General features: G+C 38.7%; 1 protein-coding gene across 1 annotated transcript; it reads left to right on the forward strand.

Annotated features, from left to right (window-relative positions):
* The first annotated feature begins 10787 nt into the window (after positions 1-10787).
* LOC112445076 (polyadenylate-binding protein 1-like) lies at positions 10788-11635 on the forward strand. The gene has a single exon (XM_059883680.1). The coding sequence runs from the start codon at positions 10803-10805 to the stop codon at positions 11610-11612; it is 810 nt and encodes a 269-aa protein (XP_059739663.1). The 5' UTR covers positions 10788-10802; the 3' UTR covers positions 11613-11635.
* Positions 11636-13130: the final 1495 nt, after the last annotated feature.

Consider the following 13130-nt stretch of genomic DNA (forward strand, 5'->3'; position numbering starts at 1 on the left):
CAAAGTTTCCCTTGTGAGCCAAAATATAATCAAATTCATGAGGCTAGTTGAGTCACTTGTCCCCCAAGTAATGTACTAAGATCCAATGAAGGAGAGGGAGTCTTCATTCTTCAGTCTCCAAATGTAGTATGCATCACACCCAAGACAGCCAAGAGATAATGCCCGTTTCAAGCATCTGGCATCTGTGGAGGGATGAGCACAGTAATATAATATTGTAATAAAAGAGTTAAGTGTGATGTCAATACACTTCACTCAGTTCTTTCCCCACATGATCAGTATCCTCACTAACACTGTTTTCCCTTGCGTGGTGGTGTGTGTGGCTGCTCAGTTGTGTACAACTCTTTGTGACTCCATGGACTGCATCCTGCCAGGCTTCTTTGTCCATGGGATTCTCCAGGCAAGAATATTGGAGTGGGTTGCCATTTTCTCCTCCAGGGGGATCTTCCTGACCCAAGGACTGAATTTGTGTCTTTATTCTCTCATAAATGTTAATGTTTTCACCAATTCTGGATGCCATTTAGTCTCAGGCACTGCAGTTTTTCAATATGCTTGCTAATTCTCTGTAAAATTACCCCTCTCTTGCTCTCTCTGTTTCTCATGAGAAATGAATCCTTTGATCTACAGAGTCATCCACATGCAGCATTTTGCTAATTTCATCTCACTGGCATCATTTAATACACTCCTCTGTCCCCAGCTTTTCCTGCAAATTGGGGTTTGGATCTTGTCTTCTGGTTCAGTCTTCTAATTTGGCAAGAATGGCTCAGAGGCAGTGTGGCATTCATCCACTGGGAGGGGAATACTGTATGGTTGTCCCTAATTTTGTAGATCAAGCAGATACTGGTGCTCATTGCCTACAGTGCTTGTGTCATTTGAGATTGAAAATGGAGGTATTTTCATTCTATCTATGCTTCTTCATTTATTAGATGAAATTCTTCTCTGATGAGACACTTCCCTCATCCACTGTTTGGTAACCAATGTTATAGTTCATGTGCCACACACAGGATAATGGTTTCATTATTTGCCTCTGCTTATCCAATTTCCAAAAAGTGAATCTATTTCCTGGCATTTAATCACAGTGACCATGAAGTATTTGTTCCATTAGAGCCACTATGAACCCCATATTTAATCACAGCTGATGTGTTTAAATCCATTTTTGTTGTTGTTCTTCAGTTCAGTTCAGTCCAGTTGCTCAGTCGTGTCCGAATCTTTGTGATCCCATGGATTGCAGCATGCCAGGCTTCCCTGTCCATCCCCAAATCCCAGAGCCTACTCAAACTCATGTCCATCAGTTGGTGACACCATTGAACCATCTCATCCTCTGTCGTCTCCTTCTCCTCCTGCCTTCAACCTTTCCTAGCATCAGGGTCTTTTACAATGAGTCAGTTCTTCACATCAGGTGGCTAAAGTATTGGAGTTTCAGCTTCAGCATCACTCCTTCCAATGAATATTCAAGGCTGATTTCCTTTAGGATTAACTGGTTGCATCTCCTTGCAGCCCAAGGGACTCTCAAGAGTCTTCTTCAACACTACAGTTCAGAAGCATCAATTCTTCAGTGCTCAGCTTTCTTTATAGTCAAACTGTCACATCCATACATGACCACAGGAAAAACCATAGCTTTGACTAGACATACCTTTGTCAGCAAAATGATGTCTCTGCTTTTTCATATGCTGTCTAGGTTGGTCATAGCTTTTCTTCCAAGGAGCAAGCATCATTTAATTTCATGGCTGCAGTCACCATCTGCAGTGATTTTGGAGCCCAAGGAAATGAAGTCTGTCACTGTTTACATTGTTTCCCCATCTATTTGCCATGAAGTGATGGGACAGGAGGCCATAATCTTCGTTTCATGAATGTTAAATTTTAAGCCAACTTTTTCACTCTCCTCTTTCACTTTCATCAAGAGGCTCTTTAGTTCTTCTTCACTTTCTGCCATAAGAGTGGTGTCATCTGCATATCTGAAGTTATTGCTGTTTCTCCCAGAAATCTTGATTCCAGCTTGTGCTTCATTGAGCCTGGCATTTTCCATGATGTACTCTGCATATAAGTTAAATAAATAAGGCAACAATATACAGCCTTGATGTACTCCTTTCCCTATTTGGGACCATTCTTCCATGTCCAGTTCTAACTGTTGCTTCTTGACCTGCATACAGATTTCTCAAGAGTCAGGTAAGGTAGTCTGGTATTCTCATCTCTTTCAGAATTTTCCACAGTTTGTTGTGATCCACACAGCCATCTTGTTGTTCTTATTGGCATTCAATTTGTTCCTATGTGATGCAGACTCATACTGTGAATCTGCCCACACAGGGACAAGTGCAACGCCAGTGCTCAGTTAGCATGGGTTGAAGTATATCAAAGAACTGAGTGAGGTGTAATGACATCACACTTGACTGTTTTATTACAACATTATATTACTGTGCTCATCCCTCCACCAGATGTTTGAAACTGGCATTATCCCCTTGGATGTCTTGGGTGTGATGCATACTACATTTGGAGACTGAAGAATGAAGACACCCTCTCCTTCTTTGGAATTTAGTACCTTACTTGGGGGACAAGCGACTCAACTAGGCTCATGAATTTGATTATCTCTTTGGCTCACAAAAGTCCTTTGCCCACATGACCATTAATTCTCACTCACAGTGTTTTCTCTGTGCTCATATGTGCCATCATCTACTGTTGCTCTAGTTTCTGGAACCTTGCATGGCTCACATTTCCCCTTTCCCTGACATACTTCTCTTCTCCATATCATTGTACCAGCACTCTTGTGAAAGTCGTTTATCAGTAAATCTCCAATGGCTTCTTTACTCAGCTTCCTTCCCTCAATGGTTTTTCCAATCATGGCTGTGTACTTTGAGGACAGAGTATTTGGGTCTTCATCACATCAAAGACCCTTTAGTAGCTAGCCTCCTTTTCTCCAAAGTTTGGTTTTCTGATTACTAACCTAGAGCAAAAGACCTAGCTCTCCTGTGTCCTTGTGAAATGAGCTTCACAAGAAACCACCAAGATATCATGAAGCATACAGAGTCTAGGATGTGTAAAACATTTGTACCCATGGTTGCTTGAGTACGGGCTGCTATCTGAGAAGTGCTGAATAAAATGTAGGGGATTATACAAGCCTTTGAACTTATCTCATTACCATGAGGGATCACAGTAATCTTTACATGGGAAGTGCTGGGACATATGCAGGAATTGGTTGGCCCTCATGTTAATGCATGGGCTTCCCTGGTGACTCAGACAGTAAAGAAGCTGCTTGCAATTTGGTAGACCCAGCTCTGATCCCTGGATCTGGAGGATCCCCAGGAGAACGGAATGCCACCCACTCCAGTGTACTTGCCTGGAGAATTCCACAGACAGAGGAGCCTGGCGGGCTACAGTCCATGGTGTTGCAAAGAGTTGGACACAACAGAGAGACTAAGCACACACACATGTTAAGTATAGAGATATTTTTCCTCTTTTTAACCTCTAAAGACTACTTTCTGGTTAGGCTACTCCAGCACTCAGCTATTGGCCAGTTCAGTTCTAGCTGAGGATTTCTCATCAAAATATTCAGTATCAGTTTTGAGTAATGGTATAAAATGAACAAGGCTGAGTGAAATGATCCTTGTTTTTGGAGTTCTTCACATTCCCCATATAATTGTTTGTCAAAATGTCTGTTAGCAGCAGGATTGCAAGTGTCTACTTTCATTTTGTAGCTCTTTATTTACCTAGCATTGGAAACAGTGAATGATCAACTTTCTAGAGTGTCATGTGAACAATAGGACTGCCTTAGAATGGAGATACAGTTTTTCCTGTTTAACTTTAAAATTAAGCTATTTTTGAGCTGGCTTCTCCCATGTTTGAATATCAAGCATTTCATTACTGACTGACATGGCTCTCCTACACTTTCTCTAATAATGGTGGGCAGTATGCCTGAAAATGTCAAAGCTGTTAACTGACTTATAATTCCAGAGTCTGTGGTTCTTTGTGCCCTCCTTGTATCCTTGCAACTTGCATCCCAGGATGTAGCTGTAGAAGTGGATTCAAACAAGGCCTGACAGCAAGAGAAAGCTTTTACTCAGATCAGACACAAGGCCCCTTCAATGCTGTTTCTATGGGAGATGATGCATCCTGATTTTGTTGTTGCCATGGTAACTTATGCACTTGACCCAATCTTGTTCAGACTTAATACACCAAAGGCAGCTTTTCCTTAGTTGACAGTATCATCTTCTTTTTCAGTTCAGAATGAGAAAATAGAACCAATAGAATTATTTACCCAAAGATATTCATTGCCCTATAAGTTATTTGGTACAAAAATTGGGAAAGGATTGCTTCTAGAATTTTTATTTTTGTTAGCAGATGTGCATGTACAGATCATTTGGTTAATGGGCACGTAGAGGATGGAACATGCCAACTGCTCCCCAAACTTTTGGAGGCGCATCCAGGTCATATATTATTCATGATTAGAAGGGACTAAAATGAGGATAGCTATTGCTACTGAGTGCTTTCATTCTACCAGGCTCTACTCATTGTCCTTTATAGGTAGCTTGACTAGCACTAGCATATTATTCGATGTTTAATAAGCCTAAAATAATAAATGCCTGAGATAATGGTGCATGGATCACAACAGATAGGAATAGAGAACAGACAACCTGATAAGAAAGAAATGGTTTTCCAAAGATATTTTAGTTTACATTTCTGTTACTAAGAGTAGATTTAATCATCTTTTTATATATTTAAGGGTCATTTGTATGTCTTTTTCTAAAATATTTGTTCAGAGAATGTACTGCCTATGTTTTCCTCTAAGAGCTTTATAGTTTTGGGCATTACATTTAAGTCTGTAAGCCATTTTGAGTTTATTTTTGTGCATGGTGTTAGGAAGTGTTCTAGTTTCATTTGTTAACATGTCCAGTTTTCCCAGCACCGCTCATTGAAGAGGCTGCTTTTATCCATTGTTTATTCTTGCCTCCTTTGTCAAAGACAAGGTGCCCATAGGTGCTTGAGTTTATTGCTAGGCTTTCTATCTTGTTCCCTTGGCCTATATTTCTGTCTTTGTGCCAGAACCATACTGTCCTGATGACTGCAGCTTTGCAGTATACTCTGTAATCAGGAAGATCAATTTCTCCAGTTCCATCTTTTTCCTCAAGATTGCTTCAGTTATTCTGGGTCTTTGAGTTTCTATATATATCACAGCAAGTTCCTCTTTGACACACCTAGAATAATGCAAATAAAAACAAAAATAAACAAATGGGACCTCATTAAACTTAAAAGCTTTTGCACAGCAAAGGAAACAATAAACAAGATTAAAAGACAATCCTCAGAATGGGAGAAAATAATTGTAAATGAAGTAACTGACAAAGATTTAATCTCCAAAATATACAGGCAGTTCATACAGCTGAAAATCAGAAAAATAAACAGCCTGATCAAAAAATGGGCAGAAGACCTAAAAAGACATTTTTCCAAAGAAGACATACAGATAGACAATAAACACATAAAAAGATGCTCCACATTACTCATTATTAGAGAAATGCAAATCAAAACTACAATGAGGTATCATCCCACACCAATCACAATGGCCATCATCAAAGAAACTACAGACAATACACGCTGGAGAGGATGTAGAGAAAAGGGAACCCAACTGCACTGTTGGTGGGAACGTAAAATGGTACAGCTGCTATGGAGAATAGTATGGAGATTCTGTAACAAACTAGGAATAAAACTACCATGCATGTGCATGTGTGCTAAGTCACTTCAGTCTTGTCCAACTCTTTGTGACACTATGTACTATAGCCCCTCATGCTCCTCTGTCCATGGGATTCTTGAGGCAAGAATACTGAAGTGGGCTGCCATGCCCCTCTAGGGAATTTTCTCAACTCAGAGATCAAACCTGTGTCCCTTACATCTCTTGCATTAGCAGGCAGGTTATTTATCACTATTATCAACTGGAAAGCCCCCAAACTACCATATGACCCAGCAATCCTACTAATGGGTATACACTGAGGAAACCACAATTCTTTTTTTCTTTAATTTTATTTTATTTTTAAACTTTACATAATTGTATTAGTTTTGCCAAATATCAAAATGAATCCATCACAGGTATACATGTGCTCCCCATCCTGAACCCTCCTCCCTCCTCCCTCCCCATACCATCCCTCTGGGTCATCCCAGTGCACTAGCCCCAAGCATCCAGTATCGTGCATTGAACCTGGACTGGCATCTCGTTTCATACATGATATTTTACATGTTTCAATGCCATTCTCCCAAATCTTCCCACCCTCTCCCTCTCCCACAGAGTCCATAAGACTGTTCCATACATCAGTGTCTCTTTTGCTGTCTCATACACAGGGTTATTGGAAACCACAATTCTAAAAGACACATGCACCCAGTGTTCATTGCAGCACTGTTTACAATAGCTGGGACATGGAAACAACCTAGATGTCTATTAGCAGATGAATGGATAAGGAAGCTGTGGTACATATACACAATGGAATATTACTCAGCTGTAAGAAGGAATGCATCTGCGTCAATTCTAATGAGGTGGACAAAACTGGAACCTATTATACAGAGCAAAGTAAATCAGAAAGAGGCAGACAAATACTGTATATTAACACATATATATGGAATTTAGAAAGACAGTAATGATCCTACATGCAGGGCCACAAAGGAGACACAGATGTAAAGAACAGATTTTTGGACTCAGTGGGAGAAGGCAAGAGTGGGATGATTTGAGAGAATAGCATTGAAACATGTACATTACCATATGTTAAATAGATGACCAGTGCAAGTTCAATGCATGAAGCAGGGCACTCAAAGCCGGTGCTCTGGGACAATCCAGATGAATAAGGTGGGGAGGAAGGTAGGAGGGAGATTCAGGATTTTGGGGGACACACGTATATCTGTGGCCAATTCATGTTGATATATGGCAAAAACCATCATAATACTGTAATATAATTATCCTCCAATTAAAATAAATAAATTAAAAAAAAAAGAAATTCCAGGCTGAATGAAGCTCAAGCTGGAACAACTGAGTGACTACACTTTCAAGAATTCCAGGAGAAATACCAAATATCAATAACTTCAGATATGCAGAGGACACCACTCTAATGGCAGAAAGCAAAGAGGAACTAAAGAATTTCTTGATGAAGGTGAAAGAGGAAGGTAAAGAAGCAGGCTTAAAATTCAGCATTCAAAAAGCTAAGATCTTGGCATCAGGTCCCATCTCTTCATGGCAAATACATGGGGAAACAATGAAAACTAAGACAGACTTTATTCTCGTGGGCTCCAAAATCACTGCAGATGGTGACTGCAGTCGTGAAATTAAAAGATGCTTGCTCCTTGGAAGAAAAGCTATGACAAACCTAGACAGCATATTAAAAATCAGAGACATCACTTTGCTGACAAAGGTCCATCTAGTCACAGCTATGGTTTTTCCAGTAGTCATGTATGGATGTGAGTTGGACCATAAAGAAGGCTGAGGTCTGAAGAATCAATGCTTTCAAACTGTGGTGCTGGAGAAGACTCTTGGACTGCAAGGAGATCAAACCTGTCCCTTGGACTGCAAGGAGATCAAACCTGTCAATCCTAAAGGAAATCAACCCTGAATATTCATTGGAAGGACTGGTCCTGAAGCTGAAGTTCCAATACCTTGACCACCTAATGTGAAAAGCTGACTCTTTTCTAATAAGACCTTGATGCTGGGAAAGATTGAGGGCAGGAGGAGAAGGGGCAACAGGGGATGAGATGGTTGGATGGCATCATCGGCTCAATGGATATGAGTTTGAGCAACCTCTAGGAGATAGTGAAGGACAGGGAAGCCTGGTGTGCTGAAGTCCATGGGGTTGCAAAGAGTCCAACATGACTGACTGAACAACAGCAATGACTGATTCCTCTTGATGTATGGCAGAGATCACCACAGCATTGTAAAGCAATTATCCTCCAGTTAAAAAAAAATAAAAATTTTGTTCAGTTCTTTTGCCATTTTATGTAATGGAGTCTTTTAAATTTGACCTTAAATAGTACATTTATTTAGTTTCTTATTTCTTAATTTTTAATATATTTTGAAAATATTTTCCCCAAGTTGATTATTGAATTTTTGTTTGGCTCTTTATTTTTGTTTTTTTGCTTTGCCAGACCAAAATGTTTCTTCTTTACTTGTAGGTAGGTCACTTATTAATTTACCCCTTGATCATGTTTGAATTTTGATTCTTTGATAGAGGTATTTTCCACACTTTTAGGTTATTACAGAATCTACTTGTATTATTTTCTAATATTAAGAGTTTCCTTTATTACATAGATCTTTAATTTTTAGATGAGTCTTTTAATGATATGAATTAAATTAATTATGATATTAATTTATTATGGTATATATGATATTAAATTATGAATTAATTATGATATGAATTAAAGATTTTATCTTTAATCAAATGGCTGTCCAGTTGTCCAAAAAGCATTTATTAAATGTTTTTCTTTCCCCGGTCATATATGATGTCACTGTTACTATGTAGTAAGTTTCAATATGTACATGGATGTGTTTCAAAACTTTCTATTCTATTTCACTAGTTTGTTCATTCAAGTGCCATAACTATATGGTTTTAATTATTTAGAATTTATAGTATGTTTTATTTCTGATTAAGTTAGAATCCCCTCATTGCTATTTCTTCATAGTGTGTTGTAACTATTCTTGCATGTTTTCTTTTTCTCCAGAGGAAATTTTGAATCAATTTGTCTTTCTCTAGGAAGAACAATAACAGTAATTTTTTGGTATTTTTAAAATTAAGAATGCATTACATTTGTGAACTTATAATTAGTTCCTATCTTCCCATCCAAGACCCAAATTTGTTTTTCCTACTTTTTATAGATTTCCTGAAGTCTTTAATCTTGTCCTTAAATAGTTTTTCCACATTATAAGTTTGTTCCTAAGAACACTATTTTATTTTTTGCTATTACAAATAAGAATCTCTTTTCCATTTTATCTTGTTTCTGGTTATTGTTTTTATATACATATAAAGTCATTGATTTTGTATATTAATTTACCAAAACTTTATTGTTTTTGTTTTATTACTAAACTTCTCAACTTGTCCAAGTAAATATTATAATCTACTGAGTTTCCCTTTTTTTTTTTCAGTTCTGATATGTATAATCGTGTTGGCTAATAGATCCACTACAAGTTTGAATAATAAGGGTGTGGGTAAATTTTTTTCTTGTTCTTGACTTTAGCAGGAATGCCTCTTGTGTTTCCCATTAAGAATTTTAATATTTATTTTCATATTGATTTCCATATATAATGGACACTTGCTTTGTGTGTGTGTGTGCATCCTAAATTTCTATATATACTCACAAATACATATACATAAAGTATATACAGGAAGTAGCCATGAGTTCTTATTTTGTTTTTTGTTTTGATTTTTTTTTGGGGGGGGGGATGAATGTTGAATTTCACTGGATTCCTTTTCAGGCTATCTGGCGATTTTCATATGATATATCCCCTTAGGTCTATCATAAGGTGTATTATATTAATGGATTTCCTAATTATTGAATCATCCCTGGTTGCCTACACTAAATCCTACTTGATCATGGTGTTAGATTCTGTCCACTGATATTAAATTTAAGAAAATTGAATCAAGATGCATAACTGACATTGTTCTATAGCTTTCTGTTACTATACTGTCTTTGTCAGGTTTTTATATCAATATTATACTCATTTCATAAAAAATAACTTGAATTTATCTTTATTGTCTCTATTTTGGAATATTTTGTGTAGCACTATGAGTGCTTTTATAGCCTTGCATTTAAGTTGATGATTCAGTTCTGGTAAAATACTTCTGTGAAAATTTTAAGGCTTAGTGTTTTTCTGTGAGGTATCTGTTTACTAAATCTCCATATTTCTTTTATGGAAATTGATTTCCTTAATATCTCCATCACAATTGGAATAATTTTGACAACTTATTGCTTTCCTAAGAAATAATATTTATCATTTAGGTTTTTAGCTTATTGTGCAAAGAAGTCATTGCTAATTATGTTTAATATTTTTCTGTTTTAATACTTATTTTCATCTTTTGAATTCTTATTATGTATATCTGTGTTTTCTACTTATGTCTTATTACATTAACTTGTGGTTGATTCCTTATTGTTAATTTATTTTAAAAACAGTATTTTGATTTATTTACTTCTACTATTTTTATCATTGTTTCCTTGTGTTTTCTTTTGGTTTATTTTATTGTTTTTTGTTTAAATTTAAGAGTTGAAATCTTAACTCAATTTTATTTTAAAATTTTATTGATGTAAATTTTTGTAGTTAATATAAATATTAAACTTCCTCTAATAACCCTAAAATATATCCCACATATTATGATATGTGTGTTTCTAATATCATTATTGGTTTGTATTTTCGCTTTCTTTTTTTTTGGGGGGGGGGCAGGGGAGAGGGTTGGCTATGCTACGTGGCTCACAGGATCTTTGTTCCCTACCAGAGAATGAACACATGCTCTTGGCAGTGAAAGCACAAATTCCCTGTATTTCTCTTTTCACTCAAGAGCTTTTAAGAGAGGTTTATGGGCCCAGCATGCTTCCTTTGTGCAACTCTGCCGTCCTTAATAGATTTTTTAAATTTTCTGATGTAAACACTTTTAGAAAAATGTTTACTTTCATTGTACTATGATAAAAAAGAATGATGCCAGCTGTGTTGTTTCTATTTTATTTAATTTGATGATACTTTCTTTGTGACCTGGCACAAAATAAAGTTTTATTAATACTCATCGTGTGCGAGGGAAGATAATTTTCTATCGTCTAGATGTAATGTTTGATATATATGTAGAAGATCTAACTTATTGATTATGTGGAATGAAGTCCAGTTTTTTCTAAGCAGGCTTAACCAGTATATGCAGAGGATGGCAAGTGTAAGAGCTGTGCCCAACCCTGTAATCAACCCCTACCAGCCAGCACTTCCTTCAGGTTACTTCATGGCAGCTATCCCACAGGCTCAGAACCGTGCTGAATACTATCCTCCTAATCAAATTGCTCAACTAAGACCAAGTCCTCACTGGACTGCTCAGGGTGCCAGACCTCATCCATTCCAAAATATGCCCAGTGCTATCTGCCCAGCCGCTCCTAGACCACCATTAAGTACTGTGAGACCAGCTTCTTCACAGGTTCCACGAGTCATGTCGACACAGCGTGTTGCTAACACATCAACACAAACGATGGGTCTATGTCCCGCAGCTGCTGCAGCTGCAGCTACTCCTGCTGTTCGCACCATTCCACAGTACAAATACGCTGCAGGAGTTCGCAATCCTCAACAACATCTGAATGCACAGCCACAGGTCACCATGCAGCAGCCCGCTGTTCATGTACAAGGTCAGGAGCCTCTGACTGCTTCCATGTTGGCCTCTGCCCCTCCTCAAGAGCAGAAGCAAATGTTGGGTGAACGGCTCTTTCCTCTAATTCAAGCCATGCACCCTACTCTTGCTGGTAAAATCACTGGCATGTTGTTGGAGATTGACAATTCAGAACTTCTTCATATGCTTGAGTCTCTAGAGTCTCTCCGTTCTAAAGTTGATGAAGCTGTAGCTGTACTCCAAGCCCACCAAGCAAAAGAGGCTGCCCAGAAAGCAGTTAACAGTGGCACTGGGGTTCCAACTGTTTAAAGTGAGCCTGCCTCCTGTTCCTTATTCTCACAGTTTGAGCATGTATTGAAACGTAGCAAAAACTCATTTTATCACTAATCCAAATGCATTGCCAGTTTTTCAAAGAGAAGTAAAGATACAGAGGAATTAACTATGTGTTACCCTGGTATAAACTTGAATTTTTGAGATCAAGACCCCTTCAGATGTTTTGCATAGTAATTTGTGTTAAATAGCTGTAATGTGGATTGGCCCTGTGTAGATAGCTGAAGGACTTTCATAGCTTAATACGTTTTCTTGGGTGGCAGTGATGAAGTTGTTTTTTGGCCTCTAATACTGCCTTTCATTACCCCCAAGAAATAGAGTGATGTAGCTGTGTAGCCAGAGCCAGGAGTGTACAAAGCTTTCCTATAAAATAGGAAATAGCTGGGGCTGTGCAGGCTGTGTTCCATGTTGAAGCTCCTCTGCCCCGCTGTCACCCTGTGAGAGCGGCCGCGCAGCTTGTGATTGAGCAGGGGTGGCCGTGGTTCATAGAGCTTTACAGAGACAGGCTCTCAACTGGCTGAACCTGGCTGAGGGCTTTCACGGGACAAGTGCCAGTATTGGTCCTCTTACTTTTGTTTTTATTAAAATACTTGACAAAACAACATTGTGTAAATTTAAGGTGTGTAACGTGTTAATTGGATACATTTATATATTGTAAGGAGAATGCAATGGCACCCCACTCCAGTACTCTTGCCTGGAAAATCCCATGGGCGGAGGAGCCTGGTAGGCTGCAGTCCATGGGGTCACTAAGAGTCGGGCACGACTGAGCGACTTCACTTTCACTTTCACTTGGGAGGATGGAAAGAGAAGCGTTAACACACAGGAATAGGGAAGGGTGCTTTGATCTGGACACTGGTACACAGCCAGAGACATAGATTCTATTGACAATCATAAGCATTCATTTACTCAATAAATACTCAAAATGCTCTCTCTGACAAGCCATTTTTCATTTAATTCAGGTTTCTGGGCACAGACAGGTCTAAACACAGCTGAAATCCCCGTCAGTCTTGTTACACTGCTTTCAGTATCTTCTTAGCACTTAGTACTCTTCTGCTTACATTCAATTCTTACTTTCTTTAGTGCCTCCGTGCATGCTAAGTCATTTCACTCGTCTCTAACTCTTTGTGACCTTATGGACTGTAGCCCGCAGGCTCCGCTGTCCATGGGATTCTCCAGGCAAGAATACTGGAGTAGGTTGCCGTGCCCTCCTCCAGGCCATCTTCCCAACCCAGGGATCCAACCCATGTCTCTTACAACTCCTGCATTCACAGGTGGGTTCTTTTTACCACTAGCACCACCTGGGAAGCCCATTTACTTTAGTTGCTGTTGCTGCTAAGTTGCTTCAGTCGTATCCGACTCTGTGCGACCCCATAGACGGCAGCCCACCAGGCTCCACCGTCCCTGGGATTCTCCAGGCAAGAACACTGGAGTGGGTTGCCATTTCCTTCTCCAGTGCATGAAAGTGAAAAGTGAAAGTGAAGTCGCTCAGTTGTGTCC

Source organism: Bos taurus, chromosome X (assembly GCF_002263795.3).
Source record: "Bos taurus isolate L1 Dominette 01449 registration number 42190680 breed Hereford chromosome X, ARS-UCD2.0, whole genome shotgun sequence".
NCBI classification, from domain to species: domain Eukaryota; kingdom Metazoa; phylum Chordata; class Mammalia; order Artiodactyla; family Bovidae; genus Bos; species Bos taurus.